At 36.3% G+C, this 24,422-nt stretch overlaps 1 protein-coding gene across 1 annotated transcript in view; it reads right to left on the bottom strand.

Annotated features, from left to right (window-relative positions):
* unc-13 (protein unc13 homolog) overlaps window positions 1–24,422 on the bottom strand; it is a 1,156,644-nt gene that overhangs the window by 954,941 nt on the left and 177,281 nt on the right. Inside the window, exon 6 of the mRNA XM_090416011.1 lies at window positions 11,263–11,333. Coding sequence (XP_090272137.1) covers window positions 11,263–11,333 — 71 coding nt within the window. The remainder of the gene's footprint in view (window positions 1–11,262; window positions 11,334–24,422) is intronic.

Below are 24,422 nucleotides of genomic sequence, written 5' to 3'. Positions count from 1 at the left end.
ACCACAATATAAAATGATGCTACAACATGACAGAATTTCATGCCAGCTGGGGCGTCACTCAGTTAAACAAGGTCCCCTGTTGTTTTTGTCAGGAAACCAGGGCGAACAGCGAAAAGTCAGCTAATGGAACAAATACTAAAACACACCCCAACTCAACATCACCAGAGTTTTCAAGAATTGGTACTATCAACATAAAAAGAAGCCTGAATGCAAAGAAATGGAGCTAGCTGAGGAATTGGATAGTACCAGATCAACATAATGGGGGTTAACGAAACATAAAAGACAAAATCTGGTAAGATTTTTCTGAGCAATAAATACAAAATGTTATAATCAGGCAATGACAATCAAGGAAAAGAAGGTGTAGCTATAGCACTGAACACAAAATACGAGGCTAATCTTCTTGAATGGCAGGCAAGAAAGTAAGAGTCATGTGGGCTAATATCAGAATGGGGAACTGGACAATGAGACTTATTTGCACCTTTATAGAGACTGACACAATGAAAAATGAAAATATGGTCCTTGTTGGGGATCTAAAAAACAGAGTAGGAAATGATTGTCAACATATTTGGGGAAAATTTGAAGAAAAGAGCAAAGCTAATAATAATGGCAAATACCTGTTGGATTTCTGCTCAGGACATGGACAGGTTACTACTAACACAATGTTCCAACATATAAATGTGCACAAATTCACATGGTGAGAAGAGGCAAGGAATAAGAAAAGTCTCATTCACTATGTTATTGTTGATAGTGATGTTTTCCCACTGGTGCAAGATACTATTGTACAGGGATTTGAAAGAAATTGGAAGTGATCACCATTTAGTCTTGAGCAGGATAAAATTTAATTTCATATTGAAAAGAAGAATGTGTAAGAAAGTTTTAAGATGAATAAAAGTTGAGCAGCTCAGATGTGAACTTAGACTAAAATATGCAAACATTATTAAGAAAAAAATGAAAGAGTTTGACAGGACACGAACCAAACCTTGTAGATTCAGTAGCAAATCCTGAAGCAAACATTGAATGATTCAGTTATGGAGGCATGTGGTTAGGTTGTCAGCAAGGATAGAAAAATCAGAACTCTATGGTGGACACAGGAAGTTAAAGAGGCAGTGAAGGAAAAGAATAAAGCATATCAAAGGTTCCTGGCAAATAAGTCAGTGGTGCTCTTAGAGAATAAAGAGACAAATGTAAGAAAGCTAAATACTGCACAAACTAGCTGGGAAGACTTTCATAAGAACATAGAAAATAAATATCAAGAAGGTAGCAAAATATTCTGGAGGCTGTTGAAAAAGCTCAGAAATGGAAGAAAGAGTGCTGTAAAAGAAATTAGAGATGATAATTGGGAGCTCAGATTGTAGGCATTAGTAAGATGGGTATCAGAATCAGACATACTAACTGGTATCAAGTGTTTTATTAGGAATCTTATTTTTTAGGAATGACAGAGAGAATAGGAGAAGGGAGGGGCATGCTGCTAATGATATTGGATGACTTGAATCCAGTTAGAGATGAGACCTATGATTGTAGTACTGCTACAAACAATATTTCATGTGTCAGTGAGTTTGAAGCCATTTGGTGTGAGGTGGAATCTAACAGGATTGATTACATAGTGGGGTGTTGTTACAGACCAGGTGGATCAGTTGCTAGTGATGAAGAAATGCATCATCAAATAGAAAAGATGAGCACAAAAAGAGTAATCATAATGGGAGACTTTAATTATACAAATATTGATTGGGGGGGGGGAAGTAGAATCTCACGAAAAGAATGAAAATGCATTTATTGAGCTGTTGTGGGACAACTTCCTCAAGCAGAATATGACAGAAGGAACTCGAGGTCAAAGAGTGTTAGATTTGATTATAGAGTCACAGGATGTTTCAGTTAAAGAGGTAACTATTCTGCCTCCAGCACGTGACACTGATCATGCAGTACTCGCTTGGGAAGTGACTAAGTTTACAAATGTTCCATTCAGAAAAGGTTACAGGCTGAACTACAAAGCAGGAAATTATGATCAACTGAGGAGTATACTGAGTTCAATGGAATGGTTCAGTGGAAAGCAATTAAACAATACTTAAATGATGCGATATCAGAATGCGTCATGAAAGTTCGAAGAATAAATAGGGTAGGAGTCAAATGGATGTGTAATCTTATTAAGTAGGAGATTCATAAGAAAAGGATGATTTCCGTTATGAAAATTATAAGCAGCAGGCTAGAATAATCACAAGTGTTGTGTTGTATGGAAAGCAAAGTCTGAGTATGAAAAGAAACTGGCTCTGTATGCTGAAGACAACCCACAAGAATTCTATCCATATGCTGCAAGTAAAAGAAGGAATGAGTATGAAAGAATAACTCTTCTAAATGCAGATGGCATGAGGGTTACAGATGCAGAAGAGGTTGTTCAACTAATGAGTGCCCATTTTGAAAAAAGCTATCAACTTAGAGTATGCTACATTTAGCTTACCCTCTTCAATGGATGAAGAAACTCAGGTGTATGAGGATGATGAATTAGAGCTGTTGCATAAACTGAATAAGTTCAGCAATAGGGACTGAGGGATATCAGCAAGTATGCTAAAAGAGTGTTCAGCTGAACTGGCTATTTCGTTTGACTAGGCTGTTTAATATGAGTCTCAGAGCAGGGAATATTCTGCAGGAATGGAAAGAATGCATGATAATTCCATTGCACAATGGTGGGGGCAAAGACTGAAGCATCCAACTATCGACCAATTAGTATCTCAGGAGTGGTGGTGGTGGAAATTTGGAAAAATTGGTTCGGGCTTTCATTCAGAAATGGGCTGACAGTAAATCTCTACTTTGCATGAGCAACATGGGTTTACTAGGGTAGATCATGTTTTAGCAACTTGCTCACATTCTATAACAATCTTACCATTGAACTAGACAAGGGGAATGGATATACCATGATACTTCTGGATTTTACTAAGGCTTTTGACAGAACACAGCATGGTAAACTGTTGCATAAATTGGAGAATATGGGTTTGGATTATAGAATATTAGCATGGATAAGAAGGTGGCTGACTGACAGATATCAAAAAGTGGTATATGGGGAATCTGAATCTGCAAGATTTAATGTGATCAGTGGCGTACCACAAAGATCAGTTCTAGGTCCACTGTTATTCATTCTATACATTAATGATATTGGGAAGGATTTGAAGTGACATACAGCTATTTCCTGATGATGCAAAGATACATGGTAATCAGGAATGCTGCTGATATACAGTACTTTCAGAATGATTTGAATAGGCTGGAATTGTGGGCATGGGAAAATGGATGTCAGTTCAATGTCAGTAAATGTAAAGTCATTCACTTCAGCATGATTAGATATCCAATGTCATATTATATTGGTGGGATTATGCTTGAAGAAACTGATGAGGCTAAGGATCTTGGAGTGTTAGTAGATAGGAAGTTGAAGTTCAGGAGACATGTAGCAAAGATTGCAAATACAACTCAAAAGATAATTTCAATGCTGAAACAAACATTCATATGTAAAGATAAGGATGTGATTTTGCCTCTTTACAAGGACTTGATAAGACCTCACTTGGACTATTGTGAACAGTTCTGGTCTCCTGGTTTCTGTTGTGATTCTGATATATAGTGGAGAGAGCACAAAGAAGAGTGTTAAAAATGATATCAGGATTTTGGAATACTGATTATGAAATCAGATTGAGAATTTGTAGACTGCGGACACTAGCAAACAGGAGAAAGAGGATTTGATTGAGACTTATAAACTTCTGAAAGGGTCATACAGAATTTCAATTGATGGGTGGGGAAAGGACAGGAGGGCATCCTCGGTAGCTGAGAATGAATGCCACTAAGAAGGGGTGAGGGCTAGATTTTTCTCTCAGTGGTGAGTCACTGGAATGGATTGCCATCGGATGTCATGAGTGCAAGAAGTGTGAATAAATTCAAAAATGAACATGATAGCTTGTGCATGTAGTATGTAGCCTCCCTCGATGAGTCCCTGACTCCCTGGAGGTTTCTCTTAAAATATGGATATATGGAGTCATTCTTTCGAAACATTGCTCAATGAAACAATCAGTAACAGCACAGTGGGTAAAAACCCTCAACACTCATGCAATCAGGAATACATATCCATACTTGAAGTAGAAAAAAAAGCCATGAAATGCTTGAAATGTGGAAAGGCAGCTGGAGTAGATGATATTTGAGCAGAAATGTTCAAGTATGGAAGTATAAAAGTCATATAGTGGCTGCACTGCATAGTTTTCAGAAGGCCTGGACAGAGGGACAGATTCCAGATGATTGGAGTAGAGCTCTCATAGTACCCATATAAAAAGTGAAATAAAACTGAATGTGAGAATTACAGAGTATTTTCCTACTGAGTGCTCTTGGTAAGATATATACAAGTATACTTAAGAAATATTGAGCAGGATTGTGGAAGAAAAGCTTGGTTAAAAAAAAAGCTGGATTCAGGCCAAATAGAGGCTGTCAGGATCAGATTTTCACTTTATGACAATTAGGTGAGAAATCATGAGAATATAAGTCTTTTAAATTTAAGTTTTGTAAATCTGGAAAATGCATATGACAATGTGCAAGAGAAAAGCTATTCAAAATGTTACAGATGTGTAGTGTCAATGGTTATTATATCAAGCAATACTAAGTCTTTATTTGATTTATAAGTCAGCAGGAATTGAATTTGAATTGAATTAAAATAAGTATAGGAAGATGGTTTAATGTTAAATCTGGTGTCAGACAAGGATGTACATTATCCCCTTTGTTATTCAGTTTCTATATGAATCACATTATGAAGGAGAGTAGTATTAAACAGATATCAAAATTGGAGATGTTAATCTCAGCTCTTTGCTTTATGAGGCCGACGTTATACTTTTAAATAAATCTGCTAGATGTCTGCAAGATTCCCTGACTAAATTGAATAACTGTTGTAATAGATATGGTATGAAGGTCAGCATTAAAAAGACAAAGACAACGAAAATAGGCATAAACATTGAAAATATCAACTGTGTTGTGAATGGAGAACCTATAAAAAAGTAAAACGTTTCAGCTACTTAGGCACGATTTTTAGTGAAGATGGTAAATTAAATATGGAAATAGACAACAGAATCAACAAAGCTGGTGTGGTAAGAAGTCAATTGAATAAATTTATATGGAATAAGAGAGAAATTAGCCAAAACACTAAATTAGCTGTATACAAGTCAGTATTCAAGCCAATTTTAACTTATGGATCTGAGGAGCTATGTAAGAAGTAAAACACTTGACCAAAGACTAGAGACAGCAGATGTGAAAGTCATGAGAAAGATTAGGGGCATGAATGGCTGATGGCATCAATGGCAATATCATATTAAAAATGAGGATATTAGGAAAGAACTTGATATTGTCAGCATCCAGGAATGTGTTAGCAGAGCTAATCTCAGGTGGTATGGTCACTTAAACAGAATGGGAGAGGAAAGATTAGCAAAACAAGTGTTCTCTGCCAGGTTGGCAGGAAAAAGACCCAGAGGAAGACCAAGATATTGGTGGATTGGTACAATAAAAAGTGCCTTAGAAGAGAGAAATATAAGATCTGATAATGTAGGAGTCTTGACAGGTAACAGATTGATTTGGAGGAAAATTGTAGATAGGAAGTTAGGCGTGATATTAGTTTTTCATGTAGTACTATCATATCTTGTACACCCTTTGAGGGTACGTGTCAGGAATTTGATAATGATGATCACTAATATGACTATGAATCAAGTGCAATGAAATATAAATATAAATATTTTATTACACTTAACTGCTCCAAGTCAGTTCATTCACAGAATGATCCCTGTTATCAGGTGGTTATTTAGTTAAACAAAAAGTCACTCCCAATAGCCAATGAGCTTTCATGCTGTTGCCCAAATTTTTAATTTTCAGTTTTATTTTTAAACTGTAATCACATTTGAAAAAAAAATTATAAATAACCTTTATCTTATCAAGTTAGTTTTTATTAGTTATTTAATTCTAATATTTTCACTTTAGCTTTAAAATGAAAACAAATCAATCCAAAATTTGGAAACACTTTAAGAAATGTAAAAATGAGGAGGCAGCTCATTGCAGTTATTGTCCAAAGTAAGTTCCATGTGAGGGATTGAACACTAGTGGACTGATGAAGCATTTAGAAGGACTGTACGCAAAAATCACATTTGAAAAGGAATGATGAAAGAAGTATGGAATCTTCAGGTAGCTCAAAAAGATTAGGACTGATCAGTTAATTTTAATCTTTTATAAAACAACATTAATGAGATTGTATCTAGATGGGATCTCAATTCGAAAATTGCTAATAGTTCCTTTATATGCGAATCAAATTCAAAGCATAATTATGTGTTACTGAAGAACCAGTGAGATATCATAGAGTTCATTTTTGAATTTGAATTCTTTTTCATGTTCACAAATATGAACATGAAAAAGAAGAGCAAACATCAAAAATTAAAGAATTAATAGAAATGGATCACCATTTTAGCCATACATTGGATGAGTGAGCCAGTACTGGAAATAAAAGTGATTTTGGTATTATTGTGTATTCAGATGATGTAACAATTTTTTAACTTAGGATTAGGTTGCATAACCAGAAAAATGTTCAGCAATTGATATTCAAGATATTGTGGATTCTGAATATAGTGGAGAAATTTTTTGAGTGGGGAAATTTTTCTGAGTCATTAGAACAAGCAGCTGACAAAGAAAATGAAAAAAGGATTATCTCTTTACTGGAGAACTGAACAGCATAGTAGGAAATGAATACCACTAGGCATAGAAACATTTTGGGAAAATTTGGAGAAAAGGACAAAGCTAATGGTAATGGTAAATATTCACTGGACTTCTGCTCAGGACACTGACTAGTCATTACCAACACCATGTTTCAACATAAAGATGTGCACAAGTTCACATGGAAAGAAGACAAAAGAAATAAGAAAATAACAATGACAACATCATATTACACTTGAATGGAATAATTATAGCACAAAGAGAAATAATTAAACAACAGGTTTAACATTCAATATTTCGTTTGACTCACAGAGCCATCTTCAGGAATACAATGTTAATATTATAATAACACACAAAAACAATAAGTGGAAGAAATGAGATCAGAATAAATGAAGACTAAAATCTTATGAGGGACGCCCTCTATGGATGCTGTTAGCTAGCTTTAGATGTTGGATGGGAGACCTAAGAATTAAAGTTTCCCAAATTTTGCTTTTGTGTATGTTATTACAACTTTAACATTGTATTCCTGAAGATGTCTCTGTGACTAAGACAAAATACTGAAACAATTAAAACTGTTGTTTAATAATTTCACTTTGTGCTGTAATTATTCCATTAAAGTATAACATGATTCTAAAATCAGTACCTAAGCTGAAATACATGTTTAGATGTGCTGTAATTATTCCATTAAAGTATAACATGATTCTAAAATCAGTACCTAAGCTGAAATGCATGTTTAGATATGACAATATTGGAGTGCTGACAAGTAATAGACTAATTTGGAGGGAAACTGTTGATAGGAGATTAATGGTAATGTAAACTTAATCATGTAGTGCTGTCATAATAGAGTGAACACCCCTTGAGGGTACACATCAGGAAGCTGATGATAACATCGTAAAATCCACTTCACACTGGAAAATAAATTAAATAACTATTTTCCCTTTCTAGATACATTAGTTACGAGGGTGGACTGAAAAGTTCTCGGCATAACAATGAAAAAATGAATTTATAATTTCAAAATTATTTTTATTTTTAGACATAATCACCCTTAAGACTAATACATTTATTCCAGCGATGCTCCAGGCCATTATCCCATCCCTGTAGTAGTTCTCAGTAAGCTCTGCAAAACACTCCTCTCGATTAAAAGAAAAATGCTCACCAGCAAGGAAGAGTTTTAATTTTGGGAAGAGATAGAAGTCAGAGAGAGCCAAATCTGTGGAACAGGTTGAATGCTCCAACAATTCGTAGTGCAGATCCCTTAATTTTTCCATTGCCAAAACACCTTTGTGGACAGGTGCATTGTCCTGATGAAAGATCATTTTTTTCCTTTGCAAACCAGGTCTCTTCTCATGAATTTTTTCATCTAGTCTGGTTAAAAGATCGGAATAATATTTCTCGGTTATTGTTTTACCCTTTTCAAGATAATTAATAAACAAAATGCCTTTAGCATCCCAAAACACCGATACCATGACCTTTTCTGCTGATGGAACCGACTTTGTCTTCTTTGGCGCTGAACAACCAGCTTCTGTCCACTGTTTTCCCTGCTGTTTGGATTCTAGTGTGTAATGATGAATCCAAGTCTCATCCATAGTAATAAATCGACACACAAAATAAGTTTTATTCTTGCAAAAATGCTCCAAGCACTGTTCAAAGATTTTCATGCGAGTACATTTTTAATCTGCTGCGGGCAAGCGCAGCACCCATCTTGCACGAAGCTTTTTCATTTGCAATTCTTCATGCAAAATATATCCTATATGTTCTTTTGAAATGCCTGTAGTCTCAGCAATTTCATGCACAATGACTCATCAGTCATCCAATACCATATTGTGCACTTGATCAATGATTTGTGATGTTGTTACACTTTTTGGACGTCCTTCACATGGATCATCTTCAAGGCTGGTACAGCCATGTTTAAACTCGGCAGTCCATTTCTTAATTATCGAAAATCAAGGAGAAGAGTACCCATAAACTTTTATGAACTTCGAATGAATTTCTTTTGGCATTAAACCTTCTTTTACAAAGAATTTTATAACCGCACGATACTCAATTTTATCCATTTCAAGGGATACAGACAACACTTTTGCTTCAGTAGCAACTTAGAAGAAAAAAAAAAATCTTGCCGATAGTGTTCCCATCTATGGCCGAGGCCAAGAACTTTTTCAGAGTACCCTCATATATGCCTTCCAAATGGTTCATCATCTAATAAATGGAAATCAGGGATATTAAAGATCCAACCTTATTTCAAAGTTGAAAATATATGTAGAAACTCTGAAAGTTTTGAAAATTTGACCAGAGAACTTATAAAAATACAATTCTCAGCACCAGAGTTGCCTTAGCTTGCACTACGAGACATGAGTGCTGCCTAGGCATCAGCATGCTGATTTTTTGTAGAAATGAGTAGAGTTCAGGTTCTGTGTGACTATACAAAAAAAAAGCTAGGAAATAACTTATGTCTATACTCAAATGCCAAAAGCATCAGGAACAAAGAGCTGATGATTTTTTTTTTTTTTTTTTTTTTTTTTTTTTTTTTTTTTTTTTTTTTTGAACATGGGTAGCCTAAGATTGCTGACATTAATGAAACCTGGTTCTCAGACTCAGATATAGTAACTGGAATCAAAGACGTCATCGACATAATATAGTCACATTGTTGCTCAGCACCCTGCATCCTCAGATGAAGTTCACATTAGAAAAAGAATCATCAAAAGGTATTGCCTTTCTTGATGTACACATCGAGTGCAAACAAGATGGATCCATTTCCACTTCTGTCTATTGAAAATCAACTTTTTCAGGTCATTATATCCATAATACATCAGCTCACCATCCATCTCAAAAATATGGTATCATAAAATCTTTAGTATCCATAGCACACAACATTTATTGTTCTGAAGAATCCCTCAAACAAGAAATAAAAATATCAAAGAAACAGCCTTCCTAAATGGATATAATCCAATAACAACCCAAAAAATAATTAACCACTCTCCTACAAATCATCCCAGACAAGAAGCCCACAGGACTCCTATACCATATATTAAAGGCATCTCTGAAAGTGTGACAAAAATTAGGAGAAAATATCAAGTCAATGGTACCTACAAATCCATCAACAAATTCACAACTTGCTACCTTCTCCAAAAGGCAAACTCTCACCATTGATGCTACCTGACATGTGGTGTGACGGTCCATATTTTAATAATACTTTGACTATCTATTCAGATGTACCTCAGATACATGGAATACAAATAGTGCTGTTTTGTTCATGGATGAGGCCATGTAGTATTTTATATTTTTTGTGAGAGATATAGTCATTGGCCAAGCAGGCATGGCAAAGATAGCCGAGTTCTGTGGAAAAGGTTGCATCATTAAAACAAATAGCCCTGACTATGTGTGAGTGTTCTGAGAATTCCATACTGTCAGGCTGGATGATGATATAATTCTTTATGTAAATATCTTCCTCTGTATGTGTGTGTGCGTGCGTTAGCTTTCTATAAAAAGATAGTGAACCATCTGAAAGGTAAGTGACTGATGTGTCAAGAAAAGACAACAATTGATTCTTTTTCTAATGTGAAGTGAATTTTGAGGTGTTGGCATGGCTGGTAAGATAAAGCTACAAAGGAATCCACAGCATCTTGCCCATGAGGCCAAATGGCAAATACCTTCATTATAGTATAACCACACTAAGGGTTTGAAAATGGCTATTGTCATTATTGAGAAATTAATTTCATCACTTGATGCAAGACCACTGCTCTGAAATTGCTTGAAAAGCTCCATGTTTGGTCTCTAAAGATTTCCAGATTATGCAAAAATAAATAAATAAATAATAAAAAAGATATTAAAGAAAAACCTCAGTTTATCCACAGTACTAGTTTACATGCTTTTATAAGTGAGTCAAAAAAAAAAAAAAAAAAACTGCCAAAACTCACCCCAATTAGATAAATTAACTGAAATAAATGCAGAACAGAACAAAGATAAAAATAAAAACAAACATGCAACAAACACAGTCTCAACTATTAGAAAAACACCAGGCCCTATCAAAATAATCCATGCAAATTTGCTGGCCTGGTTGGCCGAGTGGTTAGCATGCCTGCTAATCACTTGGACTTTTATGATGCAAAATTGCAAAATTTTATAAAGGCACACCTGCTATTCAACTGATAGGCTGGGAATTCAAATCTCGCTGTGGGCATGGATGTTTGTGATTGTCTTTAGATGGGAGATGAATTTCACTGCCCACTGCCTCGCTTATTAGAAGCCTGAAATGGCTTGCAAAAGTCCCATGTTTGGTCTCTAGAGCAGCATATTTGGATTATGTAAGAAATCATTTTAAAAAAATACAAAAAATATATACATAAAATTGATAAAAATGGGGAAAAAATCTTTAGCCCACTCATGGTAAAAAATGAAAATGTACTATAGGTTTGTAAAATAACCTTTCATGGGTGGGAACAACATTAAAAAAAAAAAAAAAATCTACTGGGCTTGTGCACTCTTCCATAATGAAATAATTAATACTATGAAATCATAATGGGCTTACCCAGATAAAATATATAATAAAGGTGATATTACCTCTTGGTCCATAATACTGTTAAGAAGCTCAAGCTTCCTCATAAGTTCTTCTTCTTCTATTTCAGCAAAATCTGGTAAAGTCATTTGAAAAAAAAAAATTAATAACTACATATCAGTTACTTAAGAAAGTTTCTATTCACATATCTAAGTATCATTTATGTAAGCAAATGTCTACAGAGTTACTTGTGTAGTTGCATAAACTGAATAAGAATTTAGCAATAAGGACTGACTGGATATTAGCACAGATGCTAAAGATGTTTTCAGCAAAACTAGTACAATATGAGTCTCAGCAGTAAGATTCCACAGGAGCAGAAAGATATGATAATCTCATTGCACAAAGATGTGCAAAGACTGGTATGTCTAACTATAGACTGATAATCTCTGGAATGATGGAGAAGATTATTGTAAAGTTTGTATGAGCTTGCATACATAAATGGGTTGGCAGTGAATCTATATTTCACAATAAATGACACAGGTTTATGAAGGGAAGGTTGTGTTTGACAACTTGCTAACATTTCATAATAATGTTATGGTTGAGTAAGAGAAAGGGAATGGATACACCATGATACTTTTTGACTCTGCTAAGGCTTCTTCTGAGAGGATATAGCATGGAATGCTGTTGCATAAGTTGGAGGATATGTGTATAAACTATTAGCTTGGATAAGAGGATGGCTGATTGACAGATATCAAAAAGTAGTGTATGGGGGGGAGTGGATAAGTCTGCAATATTTAAGGTAACTACTGGTGTACCACTGGGATCAGTCCTTGCCATTCGATCTTTACTTTTAATGAATTTTGCATCATCAGCTGTTTGCTGATGATACAAAGAAGAGCTGGATAATCAGGAAGGTGAGTAACATGTAGCACTACAGAATGATTTGAATATGCTGAAATTCTGAACATATCAAAATGGCTGTCAGTTCAGAATTAATAAATGTAATGAGATATCCAATGTCATATTATATTGGTGATATTATACTAGAAGAAACCAATCAGGGTAAAGATCTTGGAGTTTTAACAGAAGGAAGTTGAAGGGCAAAGTAGCAAAGACTGCAAGTACAACTCACAGAATAATTGGAATGATGAAAAGAACATTGATTTGGTCACCTAGGTTTCTTCTTGATGGGAAGGAGGTGGAGAAGATCCAGAGGCGAGTGACCAAGATGACAGCAGGTCTATGGAATGAACCTTATGAGAATAGGTTGAAGATTTGTGGGTTGCAGAAATTAGTTGATAGGCGAAAAGGGGAGATATGATTGAGACATTCAAATTGCTAAAGGGTTTCTATAGGATTAAATCAGAGCATATTTTTGAGAACAGGACTGGTGGTGGGAGAACTAGGGGGGGACACCTATGGAAGCTGAGCAAGAGTGTGGTTAGCACGGGGGGGGGGGGGGGAGTGTTAGAGCCGGGTTCTTTACTTTTAGAGTAGTAAATGAGTGGAATAAGCTGCCAGAGTCTGTTGTGGGTGCTAAGATGGTGAGTGAGTTCAAGGCAAGGTATGATAGATACTGTGGGAATGTCGTGTGTATTGTGTGGACATGATGTTTAGGGCCTCCCCCCTCGATGAGTCTAAGGACTCCCTGGAGTCGCCTGTAATAATAATAATAATAATATAAGGAAAAGGAAGTTATTTTGACTCTTTACAAGGTTTTGCTATGGCCTTTATCTGGTCTATTGTGCACAGATCTAGTTTCCGGTTTCAAGGTGATGTGGATACAGTGGAGAGTATGTAAAGGAGAATGTTAAAGATGATATTGGGAATGTGGAATGTAGATTATAGAGACAGAATTAGTGGACTGCTCTTCCACTAGCAAAAAGAGGAAGTGATATTGACAAAAAACATACAAACTTCAGGAAGGATCATATAGTATAACAGTAGACAGAATTTTTAACTGTATGAGGGGTAGGGAGAGGACAAAAGGACATCCATGGAAGTTGAAAATGAATACAATCAAGAAAGGGGTGAGAGCTAGATTTTTCTCTCATAGAGTGGTTCCTGATTAGAAGAGATTGTCTTTGGAGGCTGTGGGTGAAGGAATTCAAGGAATTTCAAGACTGTTCTTGAATTCAAGAACAGGAATGAAAGCTGATGTGGGTGACATGGGATTCCCTTCATCAGTCCCTGATTCCCTAGAAGTCTGTTAATAAAATAATATAAATTAATAATAAACTCAACAAAATATTTTGCTTTATATTCCTGTAATCACTAACATTCAAAGAAAGACACAAGTTTAATTAAATTTCTCATGTTTTCAGTCATTTCCTAAACTCCATATTTTAACATTCCATTATAAATTCCATCAGTTCCAGTTGATCTCCTATTTTTCAATTCTGAAATAAAGAATTAAATTATTATTTATATCAATTTCATAATGCGTTTTCCTGTAGTATTTCTGACATTTTTATTTCTTATTTTGTCTTCATATAATTTGGCAAAACAGTTTTCCTTTCTCACTGGGATTTTTCTTTTCTTGTCTGTTAAAGTCATATTCCAGTTGTTTAGAGTAACCCATTTTTTTCTTTATGAGATTTATTTAGATATTTATCATATTTCTTATTCTTTTATACTCTTCATATCTGTCTATATTAGTTTTATCTTGTAAATATTTATAGTTTTTTTTTTCCTCAGCGTGGTTACCAGGAAGTCCATCTTCACATTTTCCTGTTTGTTTCTGTCCTTGTGCTTCATAGCTGCTTATTTAATGTTCATTTTCCTATTGTCTAGGATATTTATCTAACAGTTATACTATGTAATGACTGCTGTTAGATAAATTGCACAGAAATGGGAAAACAAATTTCTATTTTAATTTAACAACCTTGAGAGAAGTGAAGTAGGCATCTTCAATGTAAGGAGCAGCAACAGAAAACTAATGGAGTTAACACAGGAATTAGAGAAATAAATTACTACACTATCAACATAAATTAGCATTAGTGAGCTTTGTTCTTTGCTCCAAATTTTCTAAAACATTACTATGCTCTGTTCCACTTTAAAATTGCAACTCGCTCACTGCAAGGAAGACACATAGTCCTCCATGCTGAAAGGTATCAATGTTGGCAAGCAATTACCTCTTCTCATTCTATGAAGGCTGATGCACGTTGCTGTTTTATGTACCTGAAGCAAAGATCATACATCATCCGATAAAACATTGTTCTTGATATTTGTGGCAGATCGGAATCAGTGCTGACTTCAACAATCAGCTTGTTCAGTGTGGGCTGCTAATTTCTGAAGAAAACTGCATGCATTTTTAAGCGAATGGTATACTGAATGAAATCATCAAATCTTGGTATCGAGTGCTTCACACTGGATTGTCCAAGTTCAAGTCCCCAACGTGCTCTATTTTTGGGTGTTGTCTTCAGCATATGTGACCTCTTTTCATCAGCTTTCACACCTGAAGATGGTTCTCTCCAAAACAGTAGTCAGCTCACTCACCATTGCTACACTCTTATCCTTAGTCTTGCCAGGATGTGAAGCTCACAGCTTCGAGTAAACGTTCATCAAAATTTGATTTGATTGACTCGTCAATATTTTCCCATGAGAATTTCGAATAAAAAAATCTGGAGTTGCAATCGATTAGTTATTTATTTATTCATTTTTGTGATTTTTAAAGTAGTACTCATTTTTTAAATATTCTGTTTAATTCACAAAAGACTAAACATGCTCATAAATTTATGTCCAAGCAATATTTTAACTGCATTCTAAGAAGGGACTACTTTCTGTTGGAGGAATTGGCTGTTTTCCATGAGGAAGTGATTTCTTGCAATCTTAAAGTGGAACAGAGTAATGTCTGGTATTCCTACTCTGTTGTTTAGATCTCCACTGGGGCTCAACCTTTCCTTTTTCTTTGTGTCATTTGCATTTCCTAGTGACTCAAAAAATTCCTTCACTTCTTCCTGAGTAGAACCATCTGTCAGACCATATGCACAAATCAGTCTCAGTGCCCAATTCCTTATTTTGATGTTTGTCCACATCACTCTACTTGATAATGCCTACTATTCAAGATTATCTTGTGTTTGACATGGAACATTATAGCTACCTCATTTCTTTCCCTGATCACTAATGCTTGAATAGGGGCCTTATTTAACCTATTGAAACCCCAGCCAGCAAGAATAGTTTCAAGCATTATCTTGAAACCAAGTACTTTGTGAAGACAGAGAGAGAGAAACAGGAGATTTCCACCAATTCATCATTGAATATTCTCTATCTTGATACCAATAGGTTGGTAGGCAGAAAGTTATTTTAAGTCCATTCTCATTATCAGCCTGAGCTAAATTAATTTCCATTATAAAAAATTTACTTAATAGATTTATGATTAATTTTAAATACTACAAACTATACACAGCATAGAGTATAAATAAATAAATGATTTTTAGCAGAAACATTAGACAAAACAATTCATATGTTTGAAAGAACAATAAAATATCTGTAGTACATTCGAGGTGTGGCTATTGAATAACGAGACTGGTTGCAAAAATGTGGTTTATTATTACAATTGTACAACTAATTGTTATCCCCTTCAACATACTACCTCTCTATCTATACACTATTGCATAGGAATTTTCCATTGTTGGAAGCAGTGTTGCAAGTCATCAGGTGTTATCTGCTTCAGTAGCACTGCTGTTTTCTCCTTTACCTCATCCACTGACTGAAAATGGGAGCCCTTCAATGTGGATTTCAACTTTGGAAAAAGGTAAAAGTCACAGTATAAGTCCGGTGAGCAAGGTCCAACACTGGGATCTTCTTATCAGTCAGATACTGCTTTACAGACAGTGCACTGTGGGCTGGAGCATTGTCCTGATATATATATATATATATATATAAATGATCAGCATTGCCTTCAGTTTTGACTTGCTCATTCTAGCTTTTTTCATTCTCGGTGACATGGGAGTTTTCCAGTGCATCGATTCTCTCTTTGTTTCTGGATCGTAGTGGAAAATCCACATCTCATCACATGTGATGATCTTCTCCTGCAAGTCCACTTGAGGTTAAGGAATTTGAGATCAATGCGCTGCTCAAGTTTAACGTTAGACATTATTCCGGCAAAGTGACTTCACACATGTTTCTTTTATAACTGTCTACAGACTAACTACGAGCAGCAGTGAACAATGCTTATCTCAACTGCTTCTAGAACCTTCAAGCAAGGTCATTCATGGCGCACTGCTACGAGTACATGATTCACAGTGCACCTTGTCTCGTTATTTAATAGCCACACCTCATATTATAAAATGGCTCTGGTTTCAATTGGTGTGATAATGAAGGATGTCACTATACAAGAATGTTATCAGAAAATATACCTGTTATTTTCTTTGATCATTTCCATACAAAAAGAATCCTGAAATGGGGCTGTAGACATTCTTCTTATTTTTCTTCTTAAGATAGATAGCTTTCAAGATAGGCTGTATCTTTTCTGTCTATGGCTAAGTTCAGATGTCTAAAACATTGATGAGACAGATATTCAGGCCACCACCACCACAGTGAAGTTTGGTCAGTCTGCAGCACCTAAATTCTCAACTGACATCTTCACATGAGTGGGTCTGTTGCTTATGCTACACATATTCCTCAGTCAACCATCAAACTGGAAAAAATTATCTAAGAGTGATAACAGGTAAGCAAAATCAAGGTGTAGCATCAAACTCCTCAAAACTTTAGTGGCTAAGAAAAACAAGGTGCAAAGGAGGTGATGAGATCAAGGCGGTATTGCAGTTCATGTATACTAATGTCGGAAGTATTCAAAATAAGATTGAGGAGTTTTTGGCATTAACACAACTTGGCCAAACATTATACGCATTAGTGAGATATGGTTGACCGACGATGATATGGTCATAGGAATAGAATGCAAGGGATATAGCATCTTCAGATGGGGTATGGTTTTGCTAATGATAGTAGAGGAATTAAAGCCAAAAAGAGTAAAAGAAGTCCATCATGGAAACAGAGATTCAGAGAACAATTCATTTCAGGCTATCTGGTGTGAGATAGAAGCCAACAGGACTAAATATGTACTTGGCTGATGCTATAATCCAGGGGATGTATGTGAGAGTGTAGATGACATGTACTCATAAATACCATGATGAGTACCAGATAAGAAATTATTATGAGAGATTTCAACTATGAGGACATAGACTGAAAGGAGGAATGGTCGCAGACAGGGAAGGAAATGGAATTTATGCAGTTGCTGAGAGATAATTACCTGAGGCAACATGTAATTGGGGGTGGGGAAACAAGGTACAAGATCTAATCAATGTATCAGAAAACTTAACACTAACTAATCTAGCCATGATGCCTCTGCTTGGAGAAAGTGTTCGTGTAGTCTTGATCTGGGAGACTGCCAGACATGCAGAATTTTCTATTAAGAAGGGATATATATGGAACTACAAAGCAGGTGATTACAACAAGCTCAGGAGATAGCTTTCAGCAGAGCAATGCATAAGAATTTGTAGGAGAGAGAGGAATGTAATTGGTGCATGGGAGGTGGTCAAGGAGTGTTTGAAGAAAGTAGTATTTGAATGTGTATCCAGAGTCAGAAGAATAAATCAGGAAGAGATAGATGGATAAATAACTTCATTAAGCGGGAGTTGCATGTAAAGAAAACATAGTGGAGGGATTATAAAGAAACAAGTGACCAGCATGTCCATGAGCAGAATAAGGCTTAGTCAAGAAGGGTGACCGGTATGGTCTTCTTCTTCTTCTTCTTCTCTTCCATCTAAGACAGGTTGAGTCTTCTCTTGAGCAGGATCTTCCAGTCTTCTCTATTCCTTGCTGTTCATAAAAGTTCCTTATATGTTCTTTATTAATTTCAGCCAGGTAGTTCTTGGTCTTCCGGGTCTTCTTTTTTCAGTTGGAAAAGTATTGATTAGGACGTTAGGAAGTCTGTCTGCTTCCATGCATACAGTGTGTCCAAACCATAATTTTTTCTATTATTGTCTTTTTATACAATAGTTCTTGTCTGACTGTGATGTTTGTTTTCTTTTCTATCCAACTTGTTCTATTTATTTTTCTTAAGCATTTCATTTCAAATGCCAGCAGTTTTTTCTCCTCTCTATTTTTAACTGTCCACGCTTCTGCTCCATAGATGACTGTTGGTATAATTATTGCTTCATATAATTTGATTTTGGCTTGCTTAGATATCTTGTTTGTTTTCCAGATTTTCTGTAATTTTCCCATGGTGGTCCATCCTATCGCTATTCTGTGTTTGATTGTTTTGAGTTCATCTATTGTTTCTGTTAGTTTTGATCCAAGGTATATGAAGTTGTCTACTTGTTCTATTTGTTCTCCGTTTAGGCTGGCTGGGATGGTAGTTCCGTTCCTCCCTATTTTCATCACTTTTGTCTTTTGTATATTTATTGTCATGTCATATGTTTTACAGGTTTCGTTTAGCTTGTTGATCAACTTTTGTAGTTCATTTGGGGTTCTTGCAAAAAGGACGAGATCATCTGCATATTTGATATTATTTATGTTTAAACCATTGACATTGATTCCAGACTCATTGTCTATTGCCTTCTTTACAACTTTTTCTAGATATATGTTGAATAGGCATGGGGATAATGGGCATCCTTGCATTACTCCTTTTTGGATTTCTATGGGTTCTGTTGTGAGTGTATGGTAAGGAAAGTAAAAGCTAATTTTGGGAGAAAGCTAGCTGATGAGGCCAAAAGAAATCCTAAGGAGTTCTTTCGCTATGTGGCAAATAAAAGGAGGAATGACTATGGAAGGATGACTTTAAAAAATGCTGATGGTGGGAAGGTGAGAATATTGCAGAACCTCAATATGAACACAGCCATGGAACTAGATGGCATATTGGTCCGTGCATTATGACAATATATGAGGGAATTATCAGCTCCTCTGATCAAGCTGTTTAATTTAAGTCAGTAGTAGGAAGGTGCCAATGGAGTGGAAAGAGGGCAAAATACTCCTATTGCATAAAGGAGGCTCCAAGACAGAAGTAGCAAATTATAGACCAATCAGCATCACAGGAGTGGTGGTTAAGGTATTGGAGAAACTGGTGAAAGACAGAATTCAAGACTTAGTGAATAGGAATATAATACTCTATAAGGGTCAACATGGTTTTGTGAAGGGTAGGACTTGCCTTGTAATTTTCTTATTTTTTATAATCAAGTGACAATGGAGTTCAATAAGGGAAATGGATATAGATATTGAGTATTATTGCTAGACTTTGCAAAAGCATTTGACAAATCCAAAACTCTAGCTTCATATCCATCCCCATTTGCTCCGATTATTCAATAGAGTACAGAGAACTCTATTGAATAATCAGAACAAATGGGGATGGATATGAAGATAGTGTTTTGGATTAGAGGGTAACTGATGGACAGATATCAAAGAGTGGTTTATCCAGGAGTTGATAAACCACTCTGAACACTGGAAACTCCAGGAGAAGGCAAATGACCAGCAGTGTACCACAGGGCTCAGTACTTGCTCAGTACTCAGGATTGATGGTCTTGGCCTTCTGTTGTTTAATTTGTATATCAGTGATATAGAAACTGATTTGACATAAAATATTGAGTTTTTGCTGATGATGCTAAACTGGGAAGAACAATGGTAAATGAAGGTGGTGCACAGATCCTGCAGGAAGACATAAACAGACTAGTAGTATGGGAAAGGTAAATGGCTGCCAGTTTAATGTGGCCAAGTGTTAAGTGATGCACTTTGGGAGGAGATCAGAAGCTGTGTACTATATTGATGGAACTAAACTTCAGGAAATGATGAGGCCAGGGATTTGGGTGTGATTGTGGGCAGGGAGTTGAACTTTAGAGAGCATATTGTGAATGTAATCAAAACAGAACATCAGATGATGTGGTTGTTGAAGAACACACTAATAAGTTATTGTTCCCCTATATAAGGCTTTTAAAAGGCCACATCTGGACTACTGTGCATAGATCTGGACTCCAAGATATCAAGGTGATGAAGAAATCATGGAGGGGATCCAGAGGCAAGTGATAAAGATTGTTGAAGGTCTGTGGTATGCTCATTTATGAGAATAGATTGATGGTCTGTAAGCTTCAAAAATCAGCTGATAGATGAAAAAGAGAAGACATGATAGAAACATTTAAGTTATCTGAGTGGTTTTATAGGAACCTTTTATAGGAACACTGGAAACTTTCTTTTTTCAATACATGACAAGAAGGAGAGAAAAAGGGGGTCACCAGTGGAAGTTGTGTAAGGGTGTGGTTAGCAAGGGTGTTAGGACTAGGTTTTTTGCTTGGAGTGGTAAATGGGTGGAATGGGTTGCCAGAAATGGTTGCGGGTGCTTCACTAGTGAATGAGATTAAGGAGAGAGAGAGAGAGAGAGAGAGATATGATAGGTACTGTGTGAATAAATGGATCTCCCATGATACCTGTATAATAATATATGTATATACATATAGCCTTTTCATTCCCCCCCCCCATCATCAAATTATTGATATGTACCCTTAAACAGGTGTGCAGGATACTGTGATGGCACTATATGAAAGCATATATTATTACATGCATGACCGGACACAGTTGAGAAGGGCCATGTGTGCTGACAAGTCATTAAGAAGATTGTGCAAGAGAAATGGTGTGCAGTTTATTGATGTGTGGAATGAATGCAATGGATAAAAGGATTTATATATGTCTGGTGGACTACATTTAAATGGTTTTGGCGTTAGATGTTTGGAGAAAGATGTTTAGTGAAAGGTTTGGAAGTACAAAACCAGGGAAACTAGAGTTTTTAGGGAGGATGGGTTGGTAATAACATTACACAAGAGTAATTGTGGTTAAAAGAGGAGGTTGAAGTGGATGTACACAAATAACAGAAGTATTAGGATTAAGAGAGAGGAGTTTTTGGCACTGGAGATCGGATCGACTTGGTCAAAAATTACAGGCATCAGTGAGACCGAGTTGACAGAAAATGATATAGTTACACAGGAACAGAATGTAAAGGGCACTTATTTTCAGGGAGAGTAGAAGGAATAGGACAGGAGGTGGGGTATTGCTGATACCAGCTTCAGCTGATAACAGCTGAAGAACCAGTAAAATTAGAAGTTAAAGAGGATTTTAGGTCTGAAGGAGATTGTGTATTTCAGGCTGTCTTGTGTGAGATAGAGGCCAATTGGACAAAATATATTGTTGGTTGCTGCTATAGACCAGGACGTCCACACAGGAAGATGTAGGTGCCATATATTGGCAGATTAGCAAAATGAGTGCATTGCCAAACAATTATTATGGGAGACTTTAATTATGGAAACATAGATTAGAGGAGAAAAGGGGGAATGGCAAGATGGAAGTGAAATTTATACAGTTGCTAAGGGATAATTACCTGAAACAACATGGTACAGAGAGAACCAGGGGTCTGAGAGTGCTGGATCTGGGAAAAGTATTATAAGAGGTATTCATAACCAAGACGGATACTCTGCCTCCAATTGGGAAGAGTGACCATACAGTCTTGTTCTGGGAAGTTGCCAAACATGTAGAATTCTCTGTCAAGAAAGCATTTATGTTGAACTATAATTTCAGTATTCAGTCGTTTGCTGATGATGCAAAACTGGGGGGGGGGGGGGGACAATAGTTGATTATGGTGACATAGATATTCATGACATCTCCAAAGAGTCCGAAGACTCATCGTGGGAGGACACCTATTGCACAACTCTCCATCTCCACCACTACTATACCGAACCTGTACTACCAATCATCTACATCAGCACCATCTACTGCCCACCACCACAGCTAGTATTTTTTTTGTCTGTAAATTGCATGTGTTCCGAAGGGCCAATTTGTCTGTATGCAGGATGAAAAACCAGAATTTCCAGGAGAAAAAACCCTGCTGCCTCCGTATAACATCGGCTAACTCACCGTCGATTGAAAAAGTCCATATAAAGATTCCTCCTGTCATGACGAGACTCAAGCTTAGGCCTTTTCCAAATGAAGGGCATAACGTACTGTCGTTCTTCCAATTGCGCTATGGAGGCACAATTTGAAGAACAATAACATATGGTGTATGCTATTGATGGCACTGGATTGTACGAAACTGATGAGGCTAGAGACTTAGAGATAATGGTGGACAGAGAGTTCAAGTTCAGAGGGCATACTGCAAAAGTTTGGTAAAATACTTGGACATTGAAAAACAGGCTAACAAGCAAGATAGGGAAGTTATTATCCCTCTTTATAAGACTGTGATTAGGCCACATCTTGACTACTGTGCACAGATTTAGTCGATTTATGGAAAAGTGGCCCCCTCGCATTTCATCTCCCACATTTTTCCCCCCTGTAGATAATGAGTAGGTTACAAAAATATAAATACAGTCAACTCTCGATAACTCGAATTTTTATGGAAGTCCCAGCCCCTTTTTAGTGGAGAATCAACGTTAAACTCTCTCAATTACTCAAACTGAACTTCCAATAACTAACTTTTTCGAACAAATTTTCAAAATTACATTTGTATACAAATTGTCACGTAGCTTTTAAACTAATTTCTCCCCTTTTGTATGTCTTCAGGGTTCTCTTTCCATTGTGAAAGGATTAACTGGAACTGTTAATCCTTTCACAATGGAAGGAACTGCAGTAATTGCAGAGGCTCATGTTAATGTCATGGCATTACTTCCTAAAAAAGGATTCACTTAAACGAACCATTCGTCATGTTTGATGCAACAATGGTATACTCCTGCTTTACCAAGCAATCTCCAGGACCTAGTAATTACACAAAATTATCAAGAAATTATTATTGATGGCAATGACAACAGCTTTTGATGTATGATTTTCAGGATGAACTGCTCCCGGGTCACATGCTTATTTTTTCCACTAGTAACAATGTCAGTTATTGACGCGTAGCCAGGAGTGGTTTTCTGATGGAACTTTTAGCACAGTACCCACGCATTTCCAGCAGCTTTATACAATTCATGTGGTTCAATTCAATGTTTTTATTTCAGTGGTCTACGCGCTTCTGCCAAACAAAACTCATGCTCAATATGTCAAGTTGCTTCAAGAAGTTAAAAATCTACAACGGGGTCTCCAGTCCCAGCGACTTATGACAGATTTCAAACAAAGTGACATGCAAGCCTTCCAACAAGAATTTCCTAATACTGTAAATACCAGTTGTTTTTTTCATCTTTCCCAAAGCGTTTGGCGAAAGGTACAGAATGAAGGTTTAAAAGCCCGCTATGAACAAGACCATGAATTTGTTCATTGGATCCGAATGATTCCGGCATTGGCATTTATTCCTCCTGCTAACGTTATTCAAGCATTTGAAGATTTAGTTGAAGCTGATGACTTCCCCATTGAAGCTATGGTGATTGCAAACTACTTTGAAGATACATATATTGGAAGAAGACAACGGAGAGGCCGGCAATTACCCATTTTTGCCATCGAATTGTGGAATGTTTACACACAAACACTGAATGATCAGCAACGTACCAACAACAGCATGGAGGGGGGGGTGGCACAGGGGATTTCAGGAAACTTGTGCTACTTTATTCTCAAATATTTACTGATATTTATCGATGCATTGATTCTTTAAAGAAACAACAAGGATTGCACAATTTTGAAATTACACAACTAATTGCCGGTAACTCACAATCAAAGAAACAAGAAGTATGCTGCAATTTCTGTTAGAATCAAAAGAAGTCCAAGATTTTCAAAATCATGATGTGATTGATTACCTTAGAAGCATTGCATACAACTTTGAGTTTCAAACAATAATAATGTGCATTTATTCTATTAAAACAAAATAAATTAGAATTATTAAAAAATTAGGTGTATTATTTACATTTTTGTAGCCTACTCATTATCTACAGAGGGCAAAATGTGGGAAGTGAAATGCGAGGGGCCACTTTTCCGGATCCTGATTTGATCACCTGGGTCAACATCCATCTACAGCGCACTCTAGCGCCTTCAAACCAAACTTATCAAACCAAAGTCTCATCTTATTTCATCCTATTCCACTTTCCCCGATGAATATGACTTCCAGTTGTTCAGTAAATTAGCGGATTCTTTCTTTCTCCATAATTACTTGCCCACAAATATGGCACCATTGTAGGTTTTGTGACTTCCTGTGACTGATATAAATAAAAAGAAAAAAGACTCAAGGCTAAAATAAAGGACAGAGACGAAATTTAAAGTGGAAGGAAGAATAAATGTTTCCACTACTGGTTAGATAATCCAATAATCCTAATCTGAAAACCAAAGAAGG

This window comes from Typopeltis vanoorti, chromosome 3 (genome assembly GCF_054136105.1).
Source record: "Typopeltis vanoorti isolate ZY-2024b chromosome 3, IOZ_Tvanoo_1.0, whole genome shotgun sequence".
Lineage (NCBI taxonomy): Eukaryota > Metazoa > Arthropoda > Arachnida > Uropygi > Thelyphonidae > Typopeltis > Typopeltis vanoorti.
The sequence above is the reverse complement of the archived record's forward strand: the minus strand, read 5'-3'. Positions and strand labels throughout refer to the sequence as shown.